At 53.6% G+C, this 23,274-nt stretch overlaps 1 protein-coding gene across 1 annotated transcript; it reads left to right on the forward strand.

Moving 5' to 3' along the window:
- Positions 1–1,282: 1,282 nt before the first annotated feature.
- Positions 1,283–22,451, forward strand: EBPL (EBP like). The gene is made up of 4 exons (XM_038570161.1): positions 1,283–1,429; positions 17,114–17,183; positions 21,195–21,333; positions 21,910–22,451. Exons 1-4 carry the CDS (start codon positions 1,283–1,285, stop codon positions 22,148–22,150), a joined length of 597 nt encoding a protein of 198 aa, XP_038426089.1. The 3' UTR covers positions 22,151–22,451.
- The last annotated feature ends 823 nt before the right edge of the window (positions 22,452–23,274 follow it).

Here is a 23,274-nt window from a genome sequence, read left to right on the forward strand (position 1 = left end):
GCATATAAACCCAATCCTACAGCTCGTTCTCTTTTTTGTGACTCACTTATGCCGGCATCTTGTCCTCAAGGTTCCCCCACAGCCTGTGACAGGGTATCTTTCCTTTTCGCGGCTACGTAATATTCCACTGCGTGCATATACCACCGTCTAAAACAGCAAATAGTCTTTTAGCCTAGGATCCTAGTGATACTTCAGTGCAAGTATTTAAAAATTCCTTTTTTTAAAAAGATCAAACCCAAGTGTATGTGGGCAGCCGGTATTTTATCTGGCTCTCCAGCAGTGAACACACAGGCTCGCTCCGTCGGGGCTACCGTCCCCTAGAACTCAGACTCCTTTCTCCTGGGTCTCTAAGTAACAGGCGCCCAAGGAGGGCAGAGGGAGGGAGGTTAGCAGACAAGGCGCTAGCAAACGCGCAGGGGAAGCGAGGACCGGTCAGGACGCCGGGCCAGGTGAGCGAGCAGGTGAGCGTGCAGGTGAGCGAGCAGGGCCGCCTGGGTCCTGGCGTCCCAGGCCGCGGGAGCCCAGAGGCGGGGACTCCCAGGGCTGTCGGGGCCTGGAAAGGTCACCTTCAGGCTCCAGCGTCGAAGCAGCACCGCCTGTTGCCTCCCCCTCGACGGCTGCTGCTTCCGCGGGGGAACAGAGTCGGAGGGGCGCGGGCGGGGGGGCTGCCTGCGGCCCAGTCCGTGACCCCGGGTCCCGGGATCGAGTCCCCGCGCGGAGCCTGCTTCTCCCTCTGCCTGGGTCTCCGCCTCTCTCTGGGGCTCTCAGGGGTAAATGAATAAAGTCTGTTTTTAAAGAAAGGGCGAGCGTAAGCCACGGGGGCGGAACAAGCGAGCTGGTGGCCGCAAACGGCCCGGGCCCTCGGCCGTCCTGCGACGCTCCAGGCACAGGGAGGACCGGCCCCGCGGCGGAGTCTCCCCGGCCCGCTGCGCCCGTCGCTGGAGCTCGGGAATCTTGTCCGAAGGTGTGGCCTCGTGTCCCAGCGGCTCGGCCTGGCACCGGCTGCGGGCCCGCGGTCCGGGCCTGCGCGACCCAAGCCCCGCCCCTCGGAGGGCAGAGGCGAGGCGCGGGGGGAGCCCCGCCCCTCCCCGGACGCCCCGCCCCGCCCCGCCCCTCGCCCCGCCCGCTCTCCCCGCTCCCGCCCCCCGCCCCGCCCCCCTCCGCCCCGCCCCCTCGCCCCTCCCGCTCCCCGCTCTCCGCCCCCTCGCCGAGTCCGCGCGCCCCGCCCCGCTCCTCCCCTCCCCTCCTCCCGCCCGGGGTCGGCGCCTGCGGGCCGGGCAGCATGGGCGCGGGCGGCCCGCTGCTGCTGTGCGCCTCGCTGCTGCTGGCGGGCTGCGCGCTGGGCCTGCGCCTGGGCCGCGGTCGGGGCGCGGCGGACCGCGCGGTGCTCGCCTGGCTCTGCTACGACGCCCTGGTGCACTTGGCCCTGGTAAGTGGGGCGCCGCCGCCCCCGGGACCCCCCCCGCGGCCGCCGCGCCCTGCAGCGGGCCGGGCCTCCGCGGAGACCCGGAGGACCTCCCCGGGGCGGGGGAGACCGAGCATCCCCCGCGCGCCGCCAGGGAGACCCGACCCGGACCCCACGGATGCTGCTGCCCTACGGCCACGTGCCTCGGCCTCCCGGATCCGTCCTCACCGGGGGCCGAGAGCCGGGGAGCTTTCGAGGGAGCAGGGAGGGAGGGGGAGGGAGGGGGAGGGCGGAGAGGGAGGGGAGAGGGATTGGGAGGGGGAGGGGGGAGGGAGGGAGAGAAGGGAGGGAAGGGAAGGGGATTGGGAGGGTAGAAGGGGGAGGGAGGGAGGGAGAGAGGGAAGGGGAGGGGGAGGGAGGAGGAGGAGGCGCCCCGCGCCAAGTCTGGCTCCGAAGTTCGCCCTCTGTACCAGGCCAGGCTATGGGAGGCGCGTCCCTAAAAATGCAGCCCACTTTATGAATAACCAGGAGGTTAATATTTAAAGGAATTCTGTTGACGTTCCCCCTCTCCTCCACACACACACACACACACACACACACACACACACACTTTTTTTTTAAAGGTTTTTTTTGTTTTTAAAAAATTATGCCAGGGATCCCTGGGTGGCGCAGCGGTTTGGCGCCTGCCTTTGGCCCAGGGCGTGATCCTGGAGACCCGGGATCGAATCCCACATCGGGCTCCCCGTGCATGGAGCCTGCTTCTCCCTCTGCCTGTGTCTCTGCCTCTCTCTCTCTCTCTGTGACTATCATGAATAAATAAATAAAAATTTAAAAAAATAAAAAAATAAAAATAAATAAAAAATTATGCCAAAATAGCTTTTTTGCACATTTGACCTCGCTTAGATGGAGGCAGACGTGTGGCTGATGTGCAGCGGGTCTGTAGGACTGAAGAAGAAGACATTTGATGCTCATTTAGTTCCCTGAATGTCTATCAGTTGGATATATGCACATACAGACGTTGCTGGAATGTGAAATTCTTTCTTTCCTGAAAGTTTACTGCATGTGGAAATACACAGTCAATGGGCCCCTCAATTCCTTTATTTATAGAATTGACTTTTTTAAGCTGTCATTGGACACAAGGTCTCCCAAAGAACAGCGGCAGTAAAACGGGTGGCCAGGCCCTCATAAAGAAGATGCAGGATAACGTACTTTAGATGTGCAAAGATGCATAATGACGCTAAAACAAATACCCAGATGCCCACCACCTAGTTCAATAAAATGAAGTCTGCTTTTCAAGCGCAGACTGTTCCGGGTAACAGCGCTTCCGTGGAGATAGTAATATTACTATCACAGTAACAGTATCTAGTAGACTAGTAACTAGTATCACTACTAACAGTAATATTACTGTTCCGGGTAATATTTACCTGGTAAATATTTACCTGGTAACGTCTCCATTTGTGACCCTTCCGGTGTAACTCAATGCATGAAGTCATTGCATCCCACCTGCTGTTCTGCAGGAAAAGCCCTAATTTATCTCCCACAGCCCCAATGTACGTGTCCCAGCTACAGAAGAGTCCACTGTATGAATGCACCATACCTTAGTTTTTTAATTCTAAAATGCACATTTTTCCCCACTTACTAGAACTGTCAGTGACATAAAACCACTGTGGGGTAGTTTGTTGATACTTTATGTCTGTGAAATTGGGATGTATCTTACGGTTGATGGTGAAATAGGATGATTTAGCACCCCACACGAATAGATACGTTTATATTTTGCTGCTTACGTGCAACGCCTCAACGAGCATCCTTGCCCACCCGTCTTAGAGACTGGCGAGGAGGGAACTTGAAGGAAGATTAAAGCCTGCACAGAAAACGCACGCCCGCATTGTCTTTGGTTGGGAGTTGATGGCAAGAATACCCGGCAATGTGGCATAAAGTCAGATTGGAAAAGAAAGCCCCCCGGAGAGCTGAAGGGGCCCTCGAGGCTTCGGGTTCCGCGTGACGTGGGAAGGCCTGGGAGCCTCCGGGAGTGAGGCCGGGTCACGGGCCTGCGCCTGCCTGTGTGCGCTCACCCACAGCGGGGCTGAGTGTGCCTCAGTCTACCCCTTGTCCTCCAATCAAACCCCCCTGACTGTTCCCCCCACACTTTCCTCACCGAGAGCGTGACTTAGGCCTGCCCTTCAGGGTGAAGCACAGTTGTCATGTGAGACGTGGACTTCAGCTGTCCCCCATGCATCATCCTACCCTCCCGCCCATGGGTCTTTCTTTAAGAAGTCCTGAGTCCCGGGGACGGCTCTAGTCCCTATTAACTCGTGTGTTTCGGGCATCACCCTTCCCCACTGAGCATCACCATCTGTTCCTACCTCCTGCGGCAATGACTCGAGCCTTGACTCTTGGGATTCTAGGAATATCCTCCCCCTCCTCCTCCCCCTCCTCCCCATCCTCCTCCTGTCTCATTAGGTCTCAGGTTGCCTTTTAGCTCACAGTCTGTGGCTGTCTCCTGTCCTCCCTCCCTTTTCTGGCCTTGTCATCTCCGTGGGGTTTGCTGTAAGGCACAGCTCCGCCCTGGCAAATGCGTGGGTGGCCCCCGGGCCGGTGGGCAGGCCTGGCGGGTCGCCGTGGGCTTCGGTCTGTATTTGTGGTAAAGCTCTGCGACGGCTCACTTTCGGTGCCAACTGGACCGAGCCGTGGGACGCCCGGTTCTGTTTGCCCGCATGCTGGTCTGAGCGTTCTTTGAAGCTGTTTTGGATACGGTGGGCATCGAGGGGGAGCCTGGCAGGCTCCTCTGGCTGGTAGAGCACATGACTCTTCATTTCAGGGCATTGAGTTCAAGCCCCATGTAGAGCATGGAGCCTCCTTTAACATAACATAACATAAAATTTAAACTTATAGACTGAGTTTGGGTGTTATCTGTTGGCAAATCAAACTTCAATAAAAATATATATATAAATAATAAATAAACTTGTGGACTGAGTAAAATAGATCACGCCCCTGTGGGTGGGCCTCATCTAATCAGTTGAAGGCCTGGGTGGGACAAAAAGGCTGACCATTGTTCAGAGTAAGCTAGGATGCCTGCTGCCCTCAGACCGGTGGGTACATGGGCCTTTTCCTCCTAACGCCTCAAACCGAAACGGTGGCTTTTCCTGGGTCTCAGGCCTGCAGCCTTTGGGCTAAACCCACACCGTCAGCCTTCCAGTCACCCCGGAGGTCACAGGGTCCCAGCCTTCATGAGCCCGTGGACCGGCTCCTGATGATGCACCGTCTGTGCCAGTGTGTCTGTCTGCGTGTATCCCCGTCCCCCTGGGTCTGCCTCTCGGGAGAACCCCGATACACGCGTAGAAATGGTGCCAAATTGCGAGTCCGAGGAATAGCACCCATAGCGACCCAGCGGCCGTTTTGAGGATGTGGGGGTGTGGGGCCTGTGCTGCCGCAGGCCGAAGTTCCCTTAGTTCTCTAGCGTCCTGGTCGAGCCGCGCAGCAGGGGCGGCTGTCTGTGCAGCCAGGCCTCGGGACAGAATCCTGACCCGTGGTTCCTCATCTCCACAGATGGCTGGGTGCCGGCTGGGGTGCTGGGTGCCGGGTGCCGGCTGCCGTGTTCATCCAGACAAAACACGTGTCCTTCGTCCCCTCGGAGCTGAGAGCAACAGCCACCAGTGTCACTCTTGGTGGGACTCGGAGGGGAAGTTGCTTTTGCAGAAGGTGCGGGGAGAAGCTTCGTTTCTCCTAAAAAAAGGGGGGGTTGGGTCGTGTTGCTTTCCGACAGACAGCACGGTGGCCCTGCCTTGGCCTGGCCGGGAGGCTGGCACCTGGACATCACAGCAGCAGGACGCCCCGCGTCGGCCTCGCCGGCCCCCTCGTCTGCACTCTCACGCACTTTCATGTTTTTGTGTGACTGATATCTAAAAATTCTTAAGTACGTTTTGCCATTTAACCGAATGTCTTTGCTGTGATTGACCGGGAATAGCAGAGCAGGTATACGAGTAGCTCAGGAGAGGTTGGCGCTGCCGAAATCCGCCTCCTCCGAAGTGGACACGCCCGGGGAAATGCCGTGGCTTCGCTTGGCTTTTGCTCTGTCCTTTGTGACACTAAACACCGTGTGTGATGGTCTTGTCTCCCTCCATCCCGGGTGCCGGCTGGGGTGCTGCGTGCCTGGGTAGGAGCCGCCTGGAGAAGCTGTGGGCACCCAGCGGCGGGGAGAAGGATCCTCTCATCCCAGCTCCTGGTCCTTATCAAGCACCTGTCTGCCTGTCGCGCCGCAAGGAGCTCAGCGTCGAGGGGGTCAGAAGGCCTCCCTGGGTCACCCGTGGTTTAGAACAAAATTGCTTTAAATTGTAGATGCCCCGTGATCGGTGCAAGACCTATGACATTTACCCCCAGGATCACGCCCTGGGCTGAGGGCGGCGCTAAACCGCTGAGCCACCCGGGCTGCCCTGGAAAGTGACTTCTGAGTGTCCGCATGTTTCTGTGGCCACCGTGAGATACTTTTCCCATGCGCTTCCCTTGCACCTCCACGGTTGCTGCTGAAGAGTAGAAACTGTGAGGGTCGGTCTGTGTCCGTGGAGCAGCAGCTGCTTTCCCAATTCCCTTTTTGCGTGTTTCGGCTTCCCGGAGTCATGACTTCCGCTCGATGACATCCCCCGTATGGCCGCCAACACAATCACAGCCTCGGACATTTCCATCCCTGGTTGTTTTATTTTTCAAGATTGTATTTATTTATTCCTGAGATGCCCAGAGAGAGGGGCAGAGACCCGGGCGGGAGAGGCCCGAGGCGGGACTCGATCCCGGGGCCAGGCTCACGGCCTGGGCCGCAGAACGCCCCCCCACCCCCGGCCGAGCCCCCGACGCCCCCAGCCATGGGCTCCGGCCGGGGGCCTGCTCCGCTCACCGCCGCCTCCCGCGGGTGGCGTGTCCGACGGCGGGGCCGGGGCCGTGGTCCTGTGTGGCTCGGCCAGTGCCCGGCGTCGGGCCCAGGCGCATCCCGACTCACGCATCCGATTACCGGCTCGTGGACGTCGGGCTGTTCCTGGTTTGGGACTGTCCTTAAAATCCGTGTTGAGAGACGTGCCCCCAGCGCCCGTGTGAGCGTGTTTCCATTCCCGGGGGGGGGGGGGGGGACTCTTCTGATGGGGGCAACTGCCAAGCGTTCCCGAGGTGGCTGTGCTGGCTCCAGTCCCGCCGGCGTCGCCGACGGTGGGGCAGCGCAGTCCTCAGCGGCTCTGGCTGTTGGGGCGACACTATGAGGAATGGGTGGCACCAGTGGCGGCTGCTTCCTCGTCACGCGTGGGAGGCTTGGCAGTGCGGGGAGACCCCCTTGGCCCCCCGGAGCCTGCCTGCGCGTCCTCACGGGCTGACAGCAGCCCTGCTCTCTCTTCTCCTGAGAACAGAGTCCCATCCCGGGGCTCCCCCCGGGGACCCCACAGTGGCCTCTGGGTGCCACCACCTGGGGTGGGGCGTCAGCACGGATGTCGGAGCGGCCACGTTCGGGCTGTCACCCTTAGGACCATTCCCCTTGTCGTGCTTTAGTCGTTCTAACAAGTATGTACAAAGGAAACCTTTTTAAAAGATTTTTAAGATTATTTTTGGAATTTTTTTATTTATTAGAGAGACAGCGAGAGCGCAAGCAGGGAGCAGTGGGGGGAGAGGGAGACGCAGGCCCCGCCGAGCAGGGAGCCCGTGGGGGGCTCGATCCCGGGACCCCAGGCCAGGGCCTGAGCCCAAGGCGGCCGCGCGCCCACCAAGCCCCCCAGGCGCCCCTACCGAACCTTCGGTTGCCACTTCCACCATGTCTGTGGTAGTGGACGTCGGTCCGTGTGTCTGTCCGTCTGCCCGCCGGGTATGTTCCATGGGGATGGCCCAGTTTTTAAAGGAAGCTTGTGATTTTGAGATTCCTGTCACTTCCTCCCCGGGGGAGGACACGGAGGCCCCCTGTACCCTGTGCCCGCTGCCCCCGGGACAACACCCCGCAAAGCTCCCGGATAACACCACCACGAGGATGTGCGCACGACACGAGGAAGGGCAGAGCCAAGAGACTGGGCTCGGAGTCACACTCCACATCCGTGGAGTCACAGCCGCGTCAGCAGAGCCCCAGGCTCCGCGCCCAGCTTCCGTCGGGAGTGGCCTGGCCGCCCCGTCCCCTGCCTGGCCCCCTCTGTCCCCCCACCCTGCCCACCCCCCATCCCCCTATCCCCCTGCCCACCCTGTCCCCCGCCCTCCCCCATCTCCCTGCTGGGAGCGCTGCTTCCCAGGCCACAGGACCCCCCCCCCCCCCGGACTGCGGCCTCCCCGGCCCTCCTCGCCCCCTGGGCCGGCCACCTGGTGCCAAAGCCGCAGTGTCACCGCCGCCACCCCGGGAGGCCCAGGGGGGTGTGGAAGCTGGGAGGGCCGCCTCCGGGTGGGGCCGGGCTCTGGGCCGGGGAGTCGGGCCTCCCCGCCTTGAAAGAGGAAGTTTACTAAGAACCTGGACAGACACGGGGTCTCCAGCCTCGGCTTGAAAACTTCCCGCCCAGACCACCTTCCGGGGTGCGCACAAGTGGGCCCCTTGTCGTGTCTGCCCGTCGGTCCCAGTCCTGCCCCCATGCAGCCTGAGGGGAAGCCAATGCCCGGTCTACACCACCGCCGTTCCTCTGCAGGACATGGTGTCCTGGTGCTTTTCTGTCCTTGTCACCCAGCCTCACACGTGCCACTTGTTGTGTCTTATGTGGGGTGCGGATCCCCGGAGGCCCTTCCAGAGGGCCCTGCAGCCTGGGCCGGGGGGGCCGGGGGGGGGCCGGGGGAGCGGGCCTTTGGGGTCTAACCACACGCTCTGGAATGCTGGCTCCGGGGCACCTCAGAGTTCTGGGCGGGGCGGGGGCAGGAGGCTTTGTCTCCCTGTCCTTACTGTCTTCAGATGTTTGGGCCGTGGCAGAGGGACAACCGGCATTTACTTCTCAGGGGTCAGGAAGCCAGCCCCCCGGGTCAGGCCCAGTGCGGTCCCCCAGGATCAGCACCCCACATCAGGCCCCCCCAGGATCAGGCTACAGAGCTAAAAAGCCGCCCCCCATCAGGCACCCGAGCCATCCCAGCCTCCCCCCAGAATCAGCCCCCATCCCCCAGGATCAGCACCCCACATCAGGTCAGCCCCCCCAGGATCAGGCTACAGAGCCGCCCCCCCATCAGGCTCCCGAGCTGTCCCCGCCCCCCCAGAATCAGCCCCCCCCAAGCCGTCCCCCCGGGGTCAGCCCCCAAGCCACCCCCAGGGATCAGTCCCCCGAGCTTTCCCCCCGGGGTCAGCCCCCGCATCAGTCCCCAAGCCACCCCCAGGGATCAGTCCCCCAAGCCGTTCCCCCGGGGCCAGCCCCTCCAGCCCCCCCAGGGTCACCCCCTCCCCCCCGGGGTCCGGCCGCCGTCCTGGCAGGTGAGGCCTCCGCGCAGGTGTCCGGCGGTGCCCTCCAGGTGGCCCGCACCTCCCCAGGCCGCCGCCCGGCGTGACCCCAGCGCGTCCCCGGGGCGCCTGGGGTGGGGGGGGCGCGTCCACACGGGCATCCGGGCGCGTCCACACCGGGGCGCTTACCTGCACGGCGCGGAGGGGGCTTCTCTCCACGGCGACCTCGTGAAGATTGGAGGAGCCTCCTTCTCCAACAGGCGGCCCCGGAACGACCCAGGGCGCAGGTTTGCGCCCCAGGCCTGGGTGTGACGTCAGCCTGGGCGTGACGTCATGCGGGGGCGGGCTGCGGGGACACCTGCGGACGCCATCCCCGCCACTGTCGCGACCCCCGCCCTCGCCCGCAGCAGCCGGTGCACCTGCCCGCCCCGCCCCGCGCCCAGGATGCCAGCGGCGCCCGGCAGAGGCTGCCCTCGCGGAGGGGCGGACCTGCGAGCACAGGCCCCACCAGGCCCCACCAGGCCCCACCAGGCCCCACCAGGCGGGGGTTTTTGCGAGGCTGAAAACCGAATATGCTAATGCATTTTGGCAGGACCCACGCAGGGGCCGGCGCAAGGATGTCTCGGGGCCTCCCCTCGGCGCACCCCGCAGGCCCGCCTCGGCCACCAGCTGAGCTACCACGAAGAACCGGAGTTCTTTTTTCTTTTTTATTTCTTTTTTTAAAAATTTTATTTACTTATTCATGAGAGAGACACAGGCAGAGGGAGAAGCAGGCTCCCTGCAGGGAGCCCGCCGTGGGACTCGATCCCGGGACCCTGGGATCATGCCCTGGGCCAAAGGCAGGCGCTAAACTGCCAAGCCACCCGGGCTGCCCTCTTCTTTATTTCTATAAAGACCTTTTTTTTTTTTTTTTTAATTTTCCCCCACTAAGTTTTCCTTTAAGAGTTGAAATGAGTGGGGGATCCCTGGGTGTCTCAGCGGTTTGGCACCTCCCTTCCACCCAGGGCCTGAACCTGGGGTCCTGGGATCGAGTCCCACATCGGGCTCCTTGCATTCAGCCTGCTTCTCCTTCTGCCTGTGTCTCTGCCTCTCTCTGTGTCTCTCATGAATAAATAAATAAAATCTTAAAAAAAAAAAGTTGAAATGTGTAAATGGAGCATTTCCTCTAAAGTGGTCCTGGAATGACACAGAGCAGTAGCTTCCAGAGCCCAACATTTTGTTTTATTTCTTAAAGATTTTATTTATTTATTCATGAGAGACAGAGAGAGAGAGAGAGAGAGAGAGAGAGAGAGAGGCAGAGACACAGGCAGAGGGAGAAGCAGGCCCCATGCAGGGAGCCCAACACAGGACTCAATCCCAGGACCCCGGGGTCAGGGCCTGGGCCTAAGGCGGCACTAAACCACTGAGCCACCCAGGCTGCCCTTGTTTTGTTTTGTTTGATATGAATTTTGGCTTGTAGTTGTTTTAAAGCCTCCAAACTACAGTTGCTAAAAAAACAAAAACAACAACAAAAAAATACAGTTGCTAAAACTACAGGCCTGCAACACCTTAGATGAAAAAAGCAAAGCTGCTGTTGTTATTTTTATTGCCGTGATACTCTTTAGCTTTTAAGTTGATTTTGTTAGCAGCTCAGTTAGCCACAGTCCAATCAGTCAGTCACCAGGGCATCTAATAGGAACTTCTGTGTGTTTTTTACTGTTTTTCTTCTGAATGTTTTTTAAACCAAAATTCCCAATCCCCAGAAGTTGAAAATTTTTTAAATCAAGAAATGTGGTAAAATTTTCCTCATCACTCTCTGGGTTTATATTTGAAAAATTAATAGCAGAAAGAAAGTATTTTAAATATTTATGGCTCCCTATTAACATATATGTGAAAAGTGTTGTGCTTTTTGTTTTTGTTTTTGTTTTAAGATTTATTTTAGAGAAAGAGCAGGGGCAGGGGCAGAGGGAGAAGAAGAAAGAGAATCTCAAGAAGACTCCGCACTGAGCGCAGAGCCCACCACAGGGCTCGATCCCAGGACCCTGAGATCATGACCTGAGCTGAAATCAAGAGTCGCACGCTCCACCGACTGAGCCACCCGGGAGCCCTCATGAACGTGTCTTGAGGGTGGAAACTCCACAGTGTCTCAGGAGCCTGAGGTTGGGGCTTAGGAGAGAAAGCAGTTGGACCTCTCCCTTGATACCTTCTCATTTTTTTTTTTAACTTTCAGGACGTATCCCTTTAATAGTATTTTTTAGTAATTGACGTAGTGAAGGCCTACCACCAGAGGAGATGTCCAGGACTACCATACGTCCGGCAGGTCCACTTTCACATAAGCATCCAAAGAAATGGAAACCGGGGCCTTAAGTGCTCGCACAAGCGAGTTGGTTCTCCGAGGCCAAAGGGAGGAAGCAACCCGACGTCCACCTGCGGGTGAGTCGAGACTCAAGATGCGGTGGCCGCACACACTACAGTATTGCGTGGCCGTGAGAAGACACGGAGGCCTGGCACCTGCCTGGCCCGGAGCAGCTTGAGCCGAGTGCGGCGGGCGGAACGACAGGTTGGGTGCGATTCTGCGGGTGGGCCGCGCAGAGACAGCAGAGTGGGGCGTCGGGGGCCGGGGTAGGAGGAGAACCAGGGCTGGATTTCTAATGGGTTCGGTTTCAGTTTGTAAAGACTTAGTTCTGGAGCCAGGTGGTGCTGATGGTCGCACGCTACTGTGAATGTGCTTACTGCCCCTGCAGTGGACGATTAAAATGGTGAAAATAGCAAATTTCGTGTATATTTTACTACAATATATGTATTTTTTTAATTTATGTTCTTTTTACTGGTGGGAAGGGGGAGAGGGGGAAGACAGCCAGGCCTGGGTGCTGCAGGCAGAGGAGCAGCTCATGAAAACCAGCCTGAGGGCACAAGTATACGGGCCCTCTGCCCTGGCGAGGGAGCCCGAGGGGGGCAGGGGCAGAGTCTGGACCCAGCAGGACTTCAACGTCCTGCCCTCTGCACCCCTGGGCGACCATCCCTGTCCTTCCTTCCGCCTCTCAGCCTGCCTGCCACGGCCCAGCTCTAGGCTGCCCCCTCCTGGAAGCTTCCCCGACTGTGCCAACCGCAGGCCCTCATCTTTTTGCAACGTTTATCGAGTTGGAAGTTGGTGTTACCCAACTGGATAAGCTCTCGGAGGCCAGGACCATGCCTATTCTAAATTAAAAAGAAAAAAGAAAAGAAAAGAAAGAAAAGAAAAGAAAAGAAAAGAAAAGAAAAGAAAAGAAAAGAAAAGAAAATTACTGACCATTGATTTAAAAATGTTATTCAATTAGTAATGTTATTCTTCCATATCTCATGTTCCACCTGTTTTTTTAATGAATTTTTTTGAGGGGGGAGATAATTGTTGAGTCACATGTAGTCTTAAGAAGTAATACAGAGGGACTCCTAGGTGGCTCAGCGGTTGAGCATCTGCCTTCAGCTCCAGATGTGATCCCAGAGTCCCAGGATCTAGTCTCACATCGGGCTCCCTGCATGGAGCCTGCTTGTCCCTCTGCCTATAAGTCTGCCTCTCTCTTTGTGTCTCTAATGAATAAATAATTTAAAAAAGAAAAAAACAAAGAATACAGAGAGACCCCATGTACACTCTGCGTAGCTTCCCCCAATGGTAACATTTTTCCAACCTAAGTATAACATCGTACAATATAAGCAGGACATCGATGCAATCCACTCATCTCACTCAGATTTCCCTACATCCACTTGCACTGGTGTGTATTAATTTCTGTACCACTTTAGCAACCGGGTAGGTTCAAGTACCCACCACGACAGGATACCAGACAGTCCCAACCCCACAGGGATCCCTGGAGTTTTCCTTTTGTATCTGCTGGCACTTGCTCCCCCCACTCCTGTCCCCTCCAGCCACTAACCCCTGGCGACTGCTAATGTGTCCTCCATTTCTAAAATTTATCATTTCAAAATGTGTCGGATAAATGGAATCAGTGAGCATGTCATCTTTTGGGGTTGGCTTTCTTCGCTCCCCAGATTCCCTGGAGATCCACCCAAGTTGTTGAGTGTATCAGGCGTCGGTTCCCCCTGATTGCTCGGGAACGGTCCAGTGTGAAGGGACTGTGGTTCGTTTCAGCGTTCACCTGTTGAAGGACATCCAGCGTTAAGCTGTTACGGGCAGAGCTGCTGTGACATCTGTGTGCTTGTTTTTGTGTGAACAGAAGTCTTTATTTTTCTGGGACAAGTGCCCAAGAGCACAGTGGTTGGGTCCCCATAGTTTTCCAGAATGGTACCATCTTCATCTCATGAAACGTGTGGGTGATCCACGTTCTTATTGGCATGTGTTGTGGTCAATTTTTTTTTTTATTATTTTACCCATTCTGATAGGTGTGTAATTCTAACCCATTTTGGTTGTAATCGGCATTTCCCCGACTGCTACTGATGTGGAACATCTTTCCGCGGGTTTGTCTGCTGTCTTTAGAGCCTCCTTACTGAAATCTCTCTTCATTTCTTTTGCCTGTTCTCTAAGTGGGTTGTTTGGGTGTTGGTAGTTGTTGAACTCTTTTGTCTCCCACTACCCTCCTCCTTTTTTATTTCTAATCCTTTTAGTAAACCTTTATTACCGTGTACTATCTATCAGGCATTCGGGATACAGAGATAAAAGACAAAGACTCTGCCCTAAAGGAACTGACAGTTTTGAGAGGGAGACAAGTAAGCAAGGTCCTATGTAGGAGGGCACCTACTTCCCATCAAGAGAGTCAGGAAAGCTTTCCTTGCTTCCTGGAGGAGGCAGCATCTGATCAGCATGTGGAGGCACGAATATATTTATTAGACTTTACATTTACTACAGTTGACCCTTGAACGTCATGGGTTATACTGCACTGGTCAACTTCTACATGGATTTTTTTTTTAATAAATATAGTACAGTAGTCTGTATTTTATGATTTTCTTAATAATTTTCTCTAGCTCACTTTATTGGAAGGATACACGATATAATACATATAACAGAATATGTAAATTGACTGTCTAGGTTATCAGTAAGGCTTCCAGTCAGTAATAGGCTATTGGTATTTAAGTTTTTGGAAAGTCAAAAATTACATGTGGATTTTTTACTACACAGGGGCTGGTGCCCCAACCCCTGTGTTGTTCAAGAGTCAACTGTATACCGCCGCTCCATCTGAGAAATGGGTATAGTAAGAAGTATACAAAAGCCCCTAGGGGAATCTTTCTAAGTAGTTCATTATGTGACCTTGTCATTAATTCAAGGTTAGTAGACACTGAACACAAAATATCATCCTGGGTTCTTGAAGATTGTGAGAGATAAGACAGCAAGCCAGACCCCAGAGATGTGTGATCTAATGGGAAGCTGGAGATTCAGCTTCAGCAGCAGACAGTTGATGACAGAAGCATAAATTTAGTGACACGGTAGAGTGAGGAATTGTCACCAGAAGGTTGGGAAGATTTCTTGGAGGAAGGAGGGTACAACTTCAACGGGCAGATATAAAAGGAAGAAAATTTGTTATATACTCATCGGTCCCTGCATCCCCATCTTGCTCTTACCTGCAGAGTTGCTTCTGAGGAAAGGTCCTGGACCTGATTGCTGGGGAATGCTCCCGAGCTCCAGGTGAAGAGATTGCTAGTGGAAGTCATGTGTAGTTTTAGGATGAGATCCACAGTCTAATTTTAGGAGGTCCTTCATCTTACAGCTAGATGGACTGAGATCCACAGAGGATCAAATTCAGCCCAACCTCATTGCTCCTGCCGGCCAGGCCAGTGGGTGTGTTTTGTCTAGAAAGTCGCCAGGCCAAGCCAAGGAAGTGGTGTGGATTTCTTGCTATGTCTCTGCTAAAAATAGGAAATTGGTGAAAATAAAGTGTTACATAGTGGATGGGGAGGACTTGTTTTAAAACATTGCTGTTTAACTCCTATGTAATTTTTAAAAATCTCCCTTAAAGAATATAATTTTTACAAATACTCTGAGGTAAGCCACATTTACCAAGTAAGTAACTTACACAGTGTCAAGAAAAAACAAAACAAACCAACTTTAAGGCTTCCATTTAGCAGAGATCAGCTGGAAGATATTAATGAGATAGGAAGAAAGTCAGATTTCTTCTCTCAATAAGAAAAAAAAGGCAATTACAAACTGTAACATAAAAATATTTTATAGAAAGTCATGGCCCCAAAATGCAGCAAACTAAAATATAGCCTGATTTTGAGAAATTTATGAGGGTAATAAAGGATAATCCAGCTGCCACATTCTTCTTAAAAGGCACAGGAATCAAAATACTGGATCTATAGAGATAGGAGTTGTGGTCCTTTGCAGAGAATGACATTTACCTAATCACCATATTGTAAATGCTGTTGATTTTCGGCCTTTAGAATCCACGTAAAACAGGAAGACAAGTATGTTTACAGAACAGGAATGGAACTGTAATCAATCTCAGGAATATATAAGCAAGGTAAACAGAAGATGAGCGTTGGAAATGGGGTGGAGAGGACGAGAGCGTGGTGGGGGCTAGCATCCTTATCTCATGTGTTGGGAAGTCCTGATGCTGGGCAACACTGATGAATGAGGAAACCAAGATTTTAAGTTTGCTACTTAAGTTACAAAGTTGGATAACTAATGGGAGAATTAAAGAGCTATTTGAGAAGGTTCAGGGGTGTTTGGATGGCTCAGTCGATGAAGCAACCAACTCTTGGTTTCAGCTCAGGTCACCATCTCCATCCAGGTTGTGCGATCAAGCCCCACATCAGGATCCACAGTCAGTGGGGAGTCTGCTTGAGATCCCCTCCCTCTCCTCCCTCTCCCTCTTTCCCTCTAGCCCCCCCCCCCCATGCATGTGCTCACTCTCTCAAATAAGTAAATCTTTAAAAAAAAAAAAAAAAAAGTAAGAAAGAAGAAAAAAGGGGTTCAGAGCATGCCATTCTGTGCCATTTTGGCATATTGATAGTTTTGAGCTGAAGGCAGTTGGAAAATAGCAGATGTGGGAAGGCCTCTCTGAGTCCTCCTTTGTACCTAAAATCAAGTCCTTAAATTCCCATGAGAAAGGTACCCTCCCTATACCAGGAAGAGAAGAACGTTCTTATCACCAGAGATTGGGAGTCAGCGCTAAAATGGTCCTATACAAACAAACCTACTAAAATAACACGTATCTTCCACTAGTTTCCCTCATATATTTCTTAGTCACTTTCCCACAATTTACTGTCCCCTAGTCCACGCGCTTTTGTCTTGTGACATGTCCATGATTTATGACTGTTCTTTGTGTAAACAAAAAAGTGTATAAGCATTTGGGCCTAACAGCTCCTTTGGTTTGTTTTCCTTTTAAGGACTCCCGTGTACCTGTAAAAATAGGAAATAAAATTTGTGTGCTTTGCCCCTGTTGGTCAGTCGTGTTAGTTAATTCTTAGGCCAGCTACAGAATCCAAGAGGGCAGAAGCAAGTTTTTTCTCCCCTACACTATCAAAAAAACTAAACAGTGGAGAAACAGAGGGGAGACATAAGTTAAATCATAATTTTTCAGGATTGGCAGTTAGTTGAGAATATCTAAAGAAATAGCAGCGTAAGTATATTGTGAGTTAGGGCGATAATCCCCAGAACTAAGTACAGCAGTGACTGTAAGTGGTCAACTCTGGGAAGTAGGAGTGTAAGTGAGCAGGGATGGGGCAGGGGCATAATTTTAATGCCATATAAGCAATTCATTTAAAAAAGGGGGGGGGGGATATTGTATTGACAAGCAACAAAACTTATTCAGAGGAGAAACATGACAATTAGATACCCTGGTGGATTCTAACTAATTAGTTTTGAAATTTAAGCAAAGAAATACTTCAGTTATGGGAAAAGCTAAGTGTAATTGCAGATATTTCGTTACCTGAAATTTAAAATGTAGTCCGTAAGGATTTTAATTTTCCTAAACTTGCCCTCCTGCAGGAAAAAGAACTAGTTCAACTCTGACATAAGATAGGTGAATGCCACTTTTTTTAAGAGAGACCCTGGCTTTTTTTCAAGGTGAGACGAAATGAACTGCTGTGAGGTTCTTCTCAAAGGTGTAAAATCTCTGGAATAATCCAGAATGTAGCCTTTTTAACATAATAACCTTTAAGCTCTTTCCTTGTGCAAGATTTTCCATTTATTCCCCACCCCCCGCTAGAACACACCTCTGATTTTATAATGCCAGTCATTGAAAAACAGCATTTATTAGATAAACATTCCCTTTGGACATACCTGTTGGCAGGGTCGGGAGTCCGGCCCCGGGATCACACCCCACGGGGTCGCGTAGGTGCCGTGTACAGAGGCCGCCAACCTGGATGCGGGCTCCTGGGGATGGGGCCATCCTGGGGCTGTGACACCAAATCAGAGCCTCTCTTCATTTTCTTCTCTCCAGGAAGGCCCTTTTGTCTACTTGTCGTTTGCAGGAAGCGTTGCGGATTCCGAAGGCTTGATTGCTTCCTTGTGTAAGTACCGTAAAGTGTTTGCATTTGGGATGTCCCAGGAGATTAATGGCACGCGTGACTGTCGATTAAATGAGCACCTGTAGCACCAATCATGTGATTCCGTTTGTATGAAAGGTCCAGACTAGGTGACTCTCTAGAGACAGATTATAGACTGGTGATTGCCTGGGACTAGAGGGGGTGCCGGAGGAGGGGGATGGAATATGAGGGATGGGTTATGGGTATGGGTGTCTTTGGAGGAGTTAATGAAATGTTCTAAAATATTGTTGCAAAAATTATAATAAAATAAAATAAAATAAAATTTCGTTGCAATGATTCAAGTCTGTGAATATCCTAAAACCTATTGAATCGTACACTTTAAATGGGTGAATTATAAGTCGTGTGAATTGTATCTCAGTAAAGGTGTGTATTAAAAAATAGGTTTGGGGACACCTAGGTGGCTCAGTGGTTGAGCGTCTGCCTCGGGCTCAAGGCATGACTCTGGGGTCCTAGGATCGAGTCCCACATTGGGCTCCCCGCAGGGATCCTGCTTCTCCCTCTGCCTCTGTCGCCGTCTCTCTCTCTGTGTCTCTTGTGAATAAATAAAATATTTTTTTAAAAAATAGGTTTAGGGATCCCTGAGTGGCGCAGTGGTTTGGCGCCTGCCTTTGGCCCAGGGCGCGATCCTGGAGACCCGGGATCGAATCCCACGTCGGGCTCCCGGTGCATGGAGCCTGCTTCTCCCTCTGCCTATGTCTCTGCCTCTCTCTCTCTCTGTGACTATCATAAATAAATAAAAATTTTAAAAAAATAGGTTTGTAGTGCAGATTGAGAAGTTTGCAGTATTTGACCTTGGTGTTCTTCTGTACTTTCAATACCAACTTTCACTTTATCATATGTACATGTATATGCACCACACGTACGTGCACGTGTGTGTACCTCTCGTGCGTGTATCTAGATAATTTCCATTCGTTCCGCTCTGCGGAGATACTGACTAGCTTTGCCTACCTTCTTTGTTCTGCTATAAGTCAGTCAACAATCCATCAGTCAGTATGGGCTTCCTCTCATGTACTGTGTCAAATCTGACAAATAAATGAGCCGGGCCACGACGGGGGCCTTTGCCACTATTATAGAATTGCCTTATGCAAGGTAACCTCTTTCAGATTTTGCACCTGAAATTCTTCGCTGTTTATCTCATTTCTCCCATAATTCTGATATCGGATCCTCCAGCCAGGATCTGTGTGGGGGCTGCTGTTCATCACTAGCATTAGGAAACTTCTAGAAGATTGAGGGAACTGGTGTTAGTGCTTCTCAAAGTGGAACGTTTGTCGTCCTTGATGCCTGTCAGGTCCGAGCCAGTGGTAGCTCTGGGAGCCCGAGCGTCCACCTGGGGAGTGAAGTGTTTGCTGCACACGTGTGTGTGTGTGTGTGTGTTTGTGTGTGTGTGTGTGTGATGAGTAGGCCAGAGTAGAGGTGCTCGGGAATTGCTGGGGGGATCCCGGGGGCTGAAGGACCCAGCCGCAGTCACTGTCCTCCATCCTGGCTCCTGGCCTGGTGGGACAGAAAGTGAATAGCCCAGATCCGGCTCAGGCCCATGAAATGCGAATGTCTAACCCGACCTTTATCAGGCATCTACACTTTACATTTTCGGCCTTAAAAAAAAAAAAGTAAGGACTCATTTAATGGTGGTGTCCTTTATTCTTGAGAAAATGAAGACCCAGTCCCTTCTTGGACTTTAAAGGGCACCAGACTGCCTTGGACAAATACAGATTCTGATTCAGAGGGTGTAGGGTGAAGCCCCCCAGATGTTGATCTGTGGGCTGTCCTTTGAGTCACCAGGATGCAGAGCCGGGCCACGAACATTACGTGGATCCTGTGAAAGAAGGACTTATTCATGATGGCAGAGAAGATCCTATTCAGGAAGTACCCCGACAGTGGAGTCGTGCAGTAGGGAAGAGAGCTCGGGCTCGGCTCCAAATACAAGGACAGGCGGGGCTCTACAGCCAAGAAGCAGGTGGGATCAGTGGATGCAAAGTCACTAAGACGAAACATCAAGGATGCAGATTCTGAATAGACCGACTCAACAGGATTCTTGCTGCAGCCGGCCGGGATGATGGGATATGGTGTAGAGGGGGAAGGATAAGGACCTTGGTCAGGTGTCTGCACTGCCCTGTCTGTGACAGCACCACTCACAGTGGCCGAGGCACGGAAATGGTCCAAGCGTCCATCGACAGATGCGTGGATAAAGGACTCAGGACGGTGTGCGCGCGCAGTGGAATACTATTAACTGTAAAAAAGCAAGAAATTCCACCGTTGTGACGACGTGGTCGGACCCTGAGGGCATAGGCTGAGTGGAACGGGCCAGGCGGAGAAGGGCAACTACTGTATGACCTCACTTGTATGTGGAAGCTTAATGAAAGAACAAAACCAAAAAACTCAAAAGTACTAGAAAAAGAGATCAGATTTGTGGTTACCGGAGGTGAGGGGTAGAGATTGGAGGGACTTGGATAAAGTTGATTAGGAAGTCCGAACTTCGGGTCACCCGGGGTGGGGGGGTAGCAGTTGGGCGTCTGCCTCCGGCTCAGGCCATGACCCCAGGGTCCCGGGATCGAGTTCCGCCTTGGGGTCCCCGCAGGGAGCCTGCTTCTCCCTCTGCCTGGGTCTCTCTTTCTCTCTGTGTCTCTCGTGAATAAATAAATAAAATCATAAAGAAAAAAGAAGATGACGACGACGTGCAGACAGACTTCCAGCAGCGAGGCGGGTGAGTCCCGAGGCCGAGCCGCAGACGTGCCCACGCTGGTACCGCTGCTGGGAGCCCGAGTTGTCAGCACGAGGAAGAAAACACGGCTTTTTCTTATTTCTTTTGTATGTGCGTGGAGTGGCGGGTGTTCACCGAACTCCCGTGATGGTTTCCAGGCGTCGGGGGGCCGGTGGTCGTGCCGGGGCCGCGCAGCAGGAGCTGGGGTGAGCAGGTGCAGGGCCCGGGCGGCTGCCAGGGACAGCTGCCCCTCGAGCACCCTGTGGCCCCCACGTCTCGGGGGAGCAACCCCCCTGAGGGGGCAGCGGGGGGCCCCAGGTATCGCGGGCGTATTTAGGTGTAGAGGGAAAGCGTCCCTTGGGGCCCCGCACACTGCGTCCTTGGGCCAGGCCGACGGGGCGGCCGCGCACCAGCCTTTCCTGAGAGCCCGTGTCCGCGGCCTCACTCCGTTCTTTCTAGAAGAGCCCATCCTGATAGTGGAGCCTGGAAGGCTTTCGTAGGGTGTGCCCACCCCCTGCTGAGCCAGGGGAGCTTAGGTGGTGCCCATCTGGGCCCCTCCCGCAGCCCAGGCCACCTCAGTACCCCTGCACCGCCCCACTGCCCCCCAGCACTCAGTTGCTCTGCCGGTGTTCATAAATGCTTTTTAAAAGACAAACAATAAAAATTTAATAAAAATATTAAAATATAATAAAAATGTTCCCACATCTACATGACACCTGCAGACTTGACGTAGCAGCTTCGAAGCAAGGAACTGTTAACGCGTTTACCTACATGATTATTAAGGATCGTCTTTGCAAAATCTAGTTGTGGTGAATTCACTTAGAATTCTGCTGCTTGGGGCGCCTGGGGGGCTCAGGCCATGACCCCGGGGTCCTGGGATCGAGTCCCGCAGCGGGGTCCCTGCGGGGAGCCTGCTTCTCCCTCTACCTGTGTCTCTGCCTCTCTCTGTGCATCTCTGATGAATGAATGAATGAGCGAATGAATGAATGAATGAATGAGAATTCTGCTGCTTATAACGAAAAGGGGGGGGCGAAGAGGGTGCACGCGTGAATGCACTTCGGGCATGCAGTCCCTTTACACATCACATGATGCCATTATTATTCCTGGTGTCACACGGCAAATATGTCCTGCTCCTGCCTCCCACCAGGACACTGGGAAGACTGCAGGGGATGGCGGTTGTTCTTTTTCTGTCCTCCTTAGGGAGGAAGAAAGGTCATTTCCACTGAGTGTCAAACAAATGGTTGCCAGATGAGTAACAAAATGCACTTCACTTATAGGGAAAGAATATGGCAAAGCCGACGCGAGATGGCTCTATTTCGACCCGACCATTGTATCCTTGGAAGTTCTGACTGTTGTCCTGGATGGGTCCCTGGCCTTGGTCCTCGTTTATGCCATAGTCACAGAGAAGTATTACCGGTAAGTGCCCTTCCCCTGGCCCGCGGGAGACAGGACAGGCCTGCGCCGCCCCAGTGCCCGCGTGGCACTTAGAGTAGATTGGGACCACATTATTTTAAATAATTTTTTTAATTTTTTTAAATTTATTTATTCATGTGAGAGGGGGTGGGCAGAGACACAGGAGGAGGGAGAAGCAGGCTCAATGCCGGGAGCCCGACGCAGGACTCTATCCCGGGACTCCAGGATCGTGCCCTGGGCCAAAGGCAGGGGCTAAACCGCTGAGCCACCCAGGGATCTCCTATTGGAACCACATTTATTTGTTAGATGAAAAGTAGAGTAGGGGATGCCCCCGGGGGCCCAGCGGTGGAGCATCTGCCTCCCCCTCAGGCCGTGACCCCGGGGTCCCAGGATCGAGTCCCGCATCGGGCTCCTCACAAGGAGCCTGCTCCTCCCTCGGCCTGTGTCTCTGCCTCTCTCCCTGGGTCTCCCATGAATAAATACATAACATCTTTAAAAAAAAAAAAAAAAGATGTCAGGATTCAGGGCGCCACGTGGTGCCGAGCCGGCAGCTCCACGCCTCGTTTCCTTCTCCGACAGGCACTTCATACAGGTGACGCTGTGCGTGTGTGAGTTGTACGGCGGCTGGATGACCTTTGTCCCAGACTGGCTCGTGGGAAGCCCCAACCTCAACACCGACGACTGGCTCTACTTTGGGGTCTACCTGGTATTTTTCAACAGCGTGTGGGTTCTGATCCCAGGACTGTTATTGTGTCAGTCGTGGGTGGAACTCAAGACGATGCATTACGGCCGGAGCAGCTCACGGAAGAAGCTGCAGTGACGCCTCCGAGTCGCAGCGCTGCTGTCCTCGGGGAGCGGGGAGCCCCGGCGGGTCAGGCCCTCGTGTGGCGGCCTAGCGCTCCACGTGCCGTCGCCTCCCACGCCTGCTCCTAAACAGCCTGTTTCCAATTGATCGGTCGGTGGCAAGTTTTTGTTATTGTTGTTTTTGTTCTTATTTCAATTCAGTGACAGTGCGGGGAACAGAGAATCCATTTTAGCTTGTAATAATAACCCATTTCCTTACGTGTTCTGAGGCTAGCTCGAGTTGTCCCACAGCAATAAAGCCAATTATCAGAAAATACCGTAGAGCCTGCTAATTTCTTATTCAAGAACATACTCTCGTCTCAACTGTGAACCCTCTCACGGGTCTTTCGGTTGCCAGAGTGAAGCCGGAGATGAAATGGACGCTTCTAGTTTATTTCTGTACTTGGTCAAATTTGTGAAGCCCACGGACATGACGGTCGTCGAACCCGGGATGGCCGGCGCCCCGCGGGTGGCAGGCTTCCGTCTGCCCCGGTCCAGAGCGGGACACTGAGGAATGCGCGCACAGTGGTGGCAAGACGTAAATGGGGAGCTAGGAACACCGGGGGAGTAAGAGTGACAGAGTAAGGTAACGGGATGCCTGGGTGGCTCAGCGGTTAAAGCGCCTGCCTTTGGCTCGGGGCGTGATCCTGGAGTCCCGGGATCGAGTCCCATGTCGGGCTCCCTGCACGGAGCCTGCTTCTCCCTCTGCATGTGTCTCTGCCTCTCTCTGTGTGTCTCTCATGAATAAAAATAATCTTAAAAAAAAAAAAAAAGAGTAACATGACAATGTGGTGGGGAAGTGGCAGCTGCCAGGCACGCCCCTGGCGCTTCCCTGCAGTGCAGGAGGGATGGCGAGCATCCGGTGTTGGACGACATCCGTGAGCACGTGGTGTTGCACGACTTAGGTGACCATGCGGTGTTGCACGACATCCATGAGTGTGGGGTGTTGCACGACTTCAGTGACCACGCAGTGTTGCATGACATCCTTGAGCACACAGTGTTGCACGACTTTGGTGAGCACGTGGTGTTGCACGACTTTGGTGAGCACGTGGTGTTGCACAACTTCTGTGAGCACGTAGTGTTGCACGACTTCGGTGACCA

This window comes from Canis lupus, chromosome 22 (assembly GCF_011100685.1).
Source record: "Canis lupus familiaris isolate Mischka breed German Shepherd chromosome 22, alternate assembly UU_Cfam_GSD_1.0, whole genome shotgun sequence".
In the NCBI taxonomy this organism is placed as follows: domain Eukaryota; kingdom Metazoa; phylum Chordata; class Mammalia; order Carnivora; family Canidae; genus Canis; species Canis lupus.

What these genes read in the sequence shown, in the direction of transcription:
- EBPL (XM_038570161.1), top strand. Translation starts at nt 1,283, where the DNA reads ATGGGCGCGGGCGGCCCGCTGCTGCTGTGCGCCTCGCTGCTGCTGGCG. An exon ending in CCCTGGTGCACTTGGCCCTG is followed by an intron (nt 1,430 to 17,113) that starts GTAAGTGGGGCG and finishes TCTTCTCTCCAG; the next exon opens with GAAGGCCCTTTTGTCTACTT. An exon ending in AGGCTTGATTGCTTCCTTGT is followed by an intron (nt 17,184 to 21,194) that starts GTAAGTACCGTA and finishes CTTCACTTATAG; the next exon opens with GGAAAGAATATGGCAAAGCC.